Here is a 7840-nt window from a genome sequence, read left to right on the forward strand (position 1 = left end):
TGTCCTCCATCCTTGAGACCCCCCATATCCCATTCCTCAGTCCTCCCCCTCTCTCCCATTCCTCAGTCCCCCCTCCCATATCTCACTCTGCAGCCCTTCCTCTATTCTACTCTGCAGTGTCCCCCCTCCCATATCCCCTTGCTCAGCTCCCCCTCTGTCCTGTTCCTCAGTGTCCTCTCCCATATCCCCTTGCTCAGCCCCCCCATCCTATTCCTGTGTCCTCTCCCATATCCCCTTGCTCAGCCCCCCATCCTATTCCTTAGTGTCCTCTCCCATATCCCCTTGCTCAGCCCCCCATCCTATTCCTTAGTGTCCTCTCCCATATCCCCTTGCTCAGCTCCCCTCTATCCTATTCCTCAGTGTCCCTGCCCCATATCCCATTGCTCAGCCCCCCCCTCTATCCTATTCCTCAGTGTCCCTGCCCCATATCCCATTGCTCAGCCCCCCTCTATCCTATTCCTCAGTGTCCCTGCCCCATATCCCATTGCTCGGCCCCCCTCTATCCTATTCCTCAGTGTCCCTGCCCCATATCCCATTGCTCAGCCCCCCCTCTGTCCTATTCCTCAATATCCTTGCCCCACATCCCATCCCTAAGACCACCACCCATATCCCATTCTTCGTCCCCCCCCCATCACCGCGGAGGAGCCCCCGGCGGACCCCTCCCGTGGGGCGCCTCTCACCAGAAGAACGTGTTGGTGCCGTCGTCGTACACCTCGGACTCGTGCTGCGGCGGTGGCCGGGTGCCGTCCCGCTTTCGGCCCCGGGGGGCTCCGCGTGCGGAATGCGGCGGCGGCGGCGGCCCGGCCTTGCTCTCCAGCCGCGGCCTTGCCCAGGGCCCCCGCCGTGCACCGCCGGTCGCCGCGCCTCATGGCGGCGGGTGGGGAGCGGGTGAGGGACAAGCGGGAGAGGGGACACGGGGAGGGACACACGGCGGGTTCCCGGCCGGGACGGGCAAGGACAGGGTGGGGGGGGGAGAAGCTGAAAGGTGACGCGGCAGCGCGCGACCCCGCGTCGGCGACTCGTGCGCGGGGCCGCCCGCCGGGGGAGGCGCGGGCCGGGGCGGGCGTCCCCCCGTTGCTGTGGCAACCGCCTGGCGCGCCACTGGGCGCGCCCGCCAGGCGGCGCCACCGGCGCCAGGTTTGTTCGTGTCCTGTCCCGTCCCCCCTCATGGCGCCCCCTCATGGGGGGGGTCCCGGCCCCTCAGCCGCCCCTCACAGGGGTCCCAGAACCCCTTTCAGGGTGGGAGGTCCCGGTGCCCCTCAGCCGCCCCTCACAGGGGTCCCAGAACCCCTCAGGGTGGAGGTCCCGGTGCCCCTCAGCCGCCCCTCACAGGGGTCCCAGTGCCACTCAGCCACCCCTCACAGGGGTCCCAGAACCCCTCAGGGCAGGGGTCCCATTGCCCTTTATGGGGGCACCCCCAGTGCCCCTCACAGGGGTCCCAGAATCCCTCAGGGTGGGGGTCCCAGTGCCCCTCAGCCAACCCTCACAGGGGTCCCGGTGCCCCTCAGCCGCCCCTCACAGGGGTCTCAGAGTCCCTCAGGGTGGGGGTCCTGGTGCCCTCTCAAGGCGGGGGTCCTGATGGCCCCTCACGTGGGTCCCTGTGCACCCCTCATGGTAGGAGACCCAGTGCCCCTCAGAGCAGGGGTCCCATTGCCCTTTATGGGGGGACCTCCAGCGCCCCTCAGCCACCCCTCACAGGGGTCCCAGTGCCCTCTCAGGGCAGAGGCCCTGATGCCCCTCACAGGGGCCCCAGAGTCCCTCAGGGTGAGGGTCCCGGTGCCACTCAGGGCAGGGCAGGGGTCCTGATGCCCCCTCACGTGGGTCCCTGTGTACCCCTCATGGTAGGAGACCCAGTGCCCCTCAGGGCAGGGGTCCCATTGCCCTTTATGGGGGGACCCCCAATGCCCCTCAGCCACCCCTCACAGGGGTCCCCCTGCCCCTCAGGGTGGGGGTCCCGGTGCCCCTCACAGGAGGGCCCCCCGATGCCTCCGCGCCCTTTCCACGAAAACACACAAATGAAGGGGGAAAGAAATGAATAAAGAGAACAGTCCTTTCAGCTGTGACAGCGTTGGGCTATGAGTGCACATACTCAGCATTTGCAAATTATGCCAGGGTTGTTATTTAATGCTAAAACTCTGCATCTCTTGGCAAAAGTAACCAAAGAGTGCTAATTAAAGAAAACGGCTTCCTTCTGCACGCACTCGCTTGAATTATTCAGGGAAAAGTGCTCTTTGCCAGACTGTTGTGTGGCTTTCAAGTACCCCAGACTGCTTTCCCATTAGTCTCATCCCTAATGCCGTGTCTGTCCCAATTCCCACATCTTTGTGTGATGAAACATTAAATACATGGCCAGATTTGCATTTGCAGAAATGTGTTTTTCTGGTAAAAGTTTTTGTTCCCACCTGGAGAGTTCAAAGGCAGGGTGCTGGGTGCTCCTGTGCCCTCAGATCTGATGTGTTCTTAGAATTCCTCAACTCTTTCCAGATTTTTCTTGGCCAGGCTCCTCATGCAGAATGTGACATGCTGATCCCGGATGGCTGGAAAGATCTGGCTTTCTGGAAAGATCCTGACATGGCACCAAGCACCATGGAGGGAAGAGAACGCTCTGCAGGAACAGACAAACAAAACCAGGAAAGAAATGAGAGGAAACATTTACAAGGCTGCAAGTAGTCAACATGACCTTTAAAGGTCCTTTCCAACCCAAGCTATTCCGTGGTTCTATGAAATACTGAAAGACAGCAGGGTTAGATGGGATATTGGGAAGAAATTCTCCCCTGTGAGGGTGGTGAGGCCCTGGAATGGATTTCCCAGGGAAATTGTGGCTGCCCATCGCTGGAAGTGTCCAAGACCAGGTTGGACGGGGCTCGGAGCAACCTGGTCTAGTGGAAGGTGGGGCCGGATGATCTTTAAGCTCCCTTCCAACTATAACCATTCCAATATTCTAGGATTCTACAAAAGAAAGGAACTGGCCACGGGAGGGCAGCAGCCGGCTGGGTTCAGCTATCGTGAAGCACCAGCTCACAACCATCACTCATCTGTCTGTGAGGGGCTTTTATGGGCTAGCAAAGCCAACCATTCTGCCTGTTTGCCCTCTCAGATACAGCACAAACTGTGTAGTTGCCGCATCTGCGGGAGAAGGGTTTAGCCAAAGATTCCCTGAGAATCTGGAAAACTCCTGCCCTTGGAGATAAAACCAGTAAAACACAGTTCTGGGATATATAAGGGACATTTCTGACTGCTGCACAATTCCCTCTCAACCTGAAACACTGGTGACCCCGTGATGCTTTATGAGACCTGGAGGCACTCACCTTGTTCCAAGAGATCACAGAATATCCCAAGTTGCAAAGGACCACCACAAGCTGCAGCTGGAAAGAATAGTTTGGAGTTAGGAGAGCCTTTATCTCGAGGTTCTCCCAGAAGGATCATCTCCTTCTAAGGCAGGTATAGAGGAAAGCAATTCCCCTTTTAGGCTTCTCCTGGGTGAAAAAAAAAATAAAATTAAAAATCCAAGATGCAGGGAACTGAAAAGAGCAAATAAATCTTTTAGCACCATCCTGAATTAGGGAGGTGTTCCTCTGCACACTCGGAAAGCATCACTGCCAGCTGAGGTGGCCAGGCAGCCTCTGTGTGGCTGGAGTGGTTTCACACACAAAAAGCCTCAGTGGTCTGTTACCTCTCCTCAGGTGGGAGTTACCCTCTCCACACCCAGCCAGGACTAACAGGTCAGGGAGTGCTGCAGCACCAACACACTCAGCGTGGGTCAAACCGCCGCCCCAGGCGACCGGAGTCCATCGGTGGGTTCGGGTGTGTGACCAGCCCCAGCAGCCACGGAGCTGATCAGACCTTAAATTATTCTCCCTGCTCACACAGGGTTTGTGTGGCTGCAATACCTTGGCACAGGTTCGAGCCGGAGCTCCACAACACCTCACGTCAAGAGGATTTTTCACCAGAGCCTGGTGGGCACATCATCTCCCTCCCCGATTGTCCTCGGCCCCGGGCAGCACCACAGAGCAGTAAATGCAGAGGTGGTGCATGGCACGAGGGGAGGGAAGTACTGAAAGAGGGACAGCATCGACCTGGTCACCTGCCTTGCTGCAAAAGCAGCTAAATCTTGCCCAGGTAAAGCCGAATTCCTCCTAAACAGGAGCAGCAGCAGCGCAGTCTCCTCTGAGCGCCGTGAGATGCTGCAGGGGATGGATACGTCGCCCAAAGCCAACCTGCGGGCACACACTCGCCTTCCCCACGGGCAGGTAACGCCCACAGGCTTTCAGGACTGCTGTTGGATACCCACACTCAGGAGAGCAAAGTCCTCCCAGCCCTGCCCAGGAGAAAGGAGCCGGAGTGTGGGTGGAGCGACGCGGCTGTTCCACCCACAGGTAATCTCGTTTCCCTGGAACCAGCCGCGCTCGCACTGCAAAGGTCTTTGCGCTGCTGGCAGGTGGAAAGCGCTGCCTGACAGGGCTTCACTCTCTGCAGGTAAACACACACACGCTCCCACACCCAGGGAGAGCTGCTGCCCATACAGACTGTTCTCCACTCCAGGCTATCCCTGTGGATCACTCCTGGGAGGGTAAAGGTCTGCCCCTGCCTTCCCTCTGCGCTTGGTTTCACACACAGCAGGACATTTGGAAGACAACTCTTTTTTCCCCCCTGTTTAATAACCCACAGGTCTAGTCTGGAGTCTGTTCAAGGCACTTGGCAAAGCCACAGGGTAGTGGTGGCTTGACTGGGAACACCGCTCTGGACATGCTGGCTGCCTTTCCTGCCAGGACACAGCTGGATCACTCCCCCAGGACTTATTTTAGAGTAACCCACAGCAATGCTGTTGGAGTGCACAAGGGAATCCAGAGCAGTTACTGATCTTCCTGCTATTCCCAGGAAAGGCAGCTCTTCTTATTCGGAAATTAAAGTAACAACCCCCCCAGAAAGCCAGTAAAAGGGGAACTGTGAGACCTGGCTTACACATAACCACCTTTTCACTCACCTTTTGTAAGAATTCATTCCCTGCTCCAAGCCACAGCTCCAGATGGGAGGTGATTTTGCCTCTCTGCTCTGCTCAGGTGAGATCCCAACCGGATCACTGCATCCAGCTCTGGGGGCACCAGCACAGGAAGGACATGGACCCGTTGGAGTGAATCTAGAGGAAGGACACCAAGTTGATCAGAGGGTTGGAGCACCTCTGTTATGAGGAAAGGCTGAGAGAACTGGGATGAGACAAGGCTTCGAGGTGACCTAATTGTGGCTTTCCAGCACCTGAAAGGAGCCCACAGTGAAGCTGGAGAGTGGCTTTGGACAAAGGCCTGGAGTGAACAGGACAAGAGGGAATGGCAAGTTTAGATTAGATATTGGGAAGGAATGGCAAGTTTAGATTAGATACTGGGAAGAAATCCTTCCCTGGGAAGGTGGCGAGGCCCTGGCACAGGTTGCCCAGGGACGCTGTGGCTGCCCCATCCCTGGAAGTGTCCAAAGCCAGGTTGGCAGCACTGTTACACATGGGGGGGGGGAAGGGGGAACAGCACGCAGCTTCTGGAGCTGCTTTACTGGCCAGTGAGGCGTGAAGAGATTTTCTAGAGTTTTCTAGGGCTTCTGCTGATAGGTGCTTCCTCCTTTTGGCCCCTTTGTGGCACCTCTTCGGGGATGTCGCAGGATACAGCACATGGCACTGGCACAGAGAGGGGCAGAGGAGGGTGGCAGAGCCCTGGGGCCGCAGGAGGATCCTGGCACATTTACCTGCCCCGGTGCTGGGCGGTTCTGGGCTTGCCACTCCTCTGAGCGAGGGTGAAGGGCAGCTTCCTCACCTCCTCCCGATATCAGCTCCCTCCCAAGGCAGGCGGGAGTCCCACACGGAAGTCGAGGCGCTGCACATGAGTCCTCGGGCAAAGGAGCTGGGGACGGAAACCACGCGACAAGGAAGCCCAGGAGCCTGCAGCCCACCTTGCCTGCGGATCTGCCCCCAGGAGCACCAGGACAGAGGAAGGCTCTCCGCTTCACCATGCAGGTAGGAACAGAAACTGCTCCAATACTTCCAGGCTGTTGCTTTTCAGCACCTCTAAGCACCTGTGCCTTGGAAACACGGGATGAGCTAAGCTCTGATCTCTACTGCTCATCTGCTTCCGGCCTTTGGGGCATTCCAAAAGCAGTACAGGGGCAGCGGTGCCGTTTTTCTTCTCTAGACTGGAAGGAAAGATGCGGTTTCCTTCCCTTGAAAAAGCCAGGCAAATTCTCCAAGATCAGGGCAGGTGGTAAAGGTCCAGGTGTGCTGTCTGCCTCTCCAGCTCAAGGCTGTCCCACTTCTCTCAGGAAGCCATTAGGTAACATGGAAGTGCTCCAAGGGAAGCTGCGTGAGAAACATCCCGGAGAGAAGAGCAATGTGATCATCTCAGTGTGGGTGATGGGAACAACCCAAACCCTCACCAATCCATGACTGGAAAGGAACACAAGGATGCCGGATCCTATCCAGGTCCTTGGCCTGAGTCACTCACACAGGTGACCCCACCCCCAGCCCAGGGGTGCCTGTGGCCATTTCCCTGAAGGAATGCTCAGGGCAGTGGGTTACCTGGCCCCCTGTGACAGGGGAGAAGCACCACTGACATACCTGGAGGCACCTCAGGGCATGGAAACCCTTTTTAAACATTGAAATTCCTGCTTCCCATTGTGCCAGTCACTTCTCCTACACCTTTGCCCAGTGGCACTTCCAAATCCCGCTCTGACCACAGGGCAGGAGGGAGTGAAAGTGTCCTCCCCGAGAGCAGGGATAGAGTCCAGGGTTCACACAACCACTGCAGAGCCCAGGTGGCCTCACCTGCTCGTGATCCGACTCCCTAATCCCTGGGACAAAAAAAACTAGGTGTGGGAGAATAACAGTGATCCGAAGTCCCTGCCCTCTGCAGCTGTCCCTGCCTACACATCTCTGCCTTCCCATCAGGAACTGGAGTGACAGGACAAGGGGGGATGGCTCCAAACTGACAGAAAGTAGGGTTAAATGAGATATTAGGAACAGATTCCAACTGGGGTCAGCAGCAGCAGGACAATAGGAGGTGGCATTTAGGAACCCCCCAAGACCGCCCTGTCCCAAACAGGTGGCTTCCCCTCCACAGCCCCGTGATCACAGGTGGTGCTGGCAGGGAATCTCTGCAGGATGAGGCTGGTGCACATGGAGGCTGTGAGAAACCAGCCAGGCAGGCATGAGCCCACACGACAGGGGAGAGCTGTGCCAGGCCAGATCTGTGCCAGCACCAGAGCGTTGGCAATAGGGCAGAGCCCAGTGAGGCTCCCACTCCCAACCCTCTGTGCCCAGATGAGCAGAGAGGGGCTCAGCCAGGGAGAACTGTCACACCCAGTCCTGCCCCCCAGACCTGGTTAGAGCTCTGGCAGAGCAGGTGACAACACCATAACCCCCTCCTCCGCCTCTTGCCCTAAATTGAGTACCTTTTATCCAAGAGAAGTTCTGGCTCTTGTTACAACAGCACCTCTGGGCAAGAACATTCCTCTTCTCGAGCATTCCCACTTTGGCTTCCTGGCTGTCAGTCTCCTCATGGTTCCTGTGCTGTGGCTGATCCACGTGAGCAAGGATCTGATGGAACATTTCAGCCCTTTCCCCATCCTGGCCTCTCCTGCATCCATGGCCTCATTCTCCAGTGAAAGCTTGGGATGCAGATCTTACATCAGGGCATGGTTTCACCACCACGGCTCTGCTCCCAAGGTGACAGCTGGAGGAACCCGTCTGGCTGGGCTGCCTTTCAGGTCACAGTGTCTCTGGTGACCCTGGGTGACAATACCCCCATCCCTGGCAGCTCCTTCCCGCTGCTGCACTGCATCACCAGCCCTCTGTGCTGCTGCT

The 7840-nt window shown here is 57.5% G+C and overlaps 2 protein-coding genes across 2 annotated transcripts in view; one reads left to right on the forward strand and one right to left on the reverse strand.

Moving 5' to 3' along the window:
- Positions 1 to 869, reverse strand: part of PTDSS2 (phosphatidylserine synthase 2) — a 34035-nt gene extending 33166 nt beyond the window's left edge. Inside the window, 2 exon segments of the mRNA XM_029965738.1 lie at positions 681 to 806; positions 808 to 869. Of these exon segments, the coding sequence (XP_029821598.1) occupies positions 681 to 806; positions 808 to 869 (188 nt within the window).
- Positions 868 to 7840, forward strand: part of ANO9 (anoctamin 9) — a 19235-nt gene continuing 12262 nt past the window's right edge. Inside the window, exon 1 of the mRNA XM_029965726.1 lies at positions 868 to 1137. Coding sequence (XP_029821586.1) covers positions 868 to 1137 — 270 coding nt within the window. The remainder of the gene's footprint in view (positions 1138 to 7840) is intronic.

This window comes from Manacus vitellinus, unplaced genomic scaffold (genome assembly GCF_001715985.3).
Source record: "Manacus vitellinus isolate BGI_N305 unplaced genomic scaffold, ASM171598v3 scaffold_118_pilon, whole genome shotgun sequence".
NCBI lineage: Eukaryota > Metazoa > Chordata > Aves > Passeriformes > Pipridae > Manacus > Manacus vitellinus.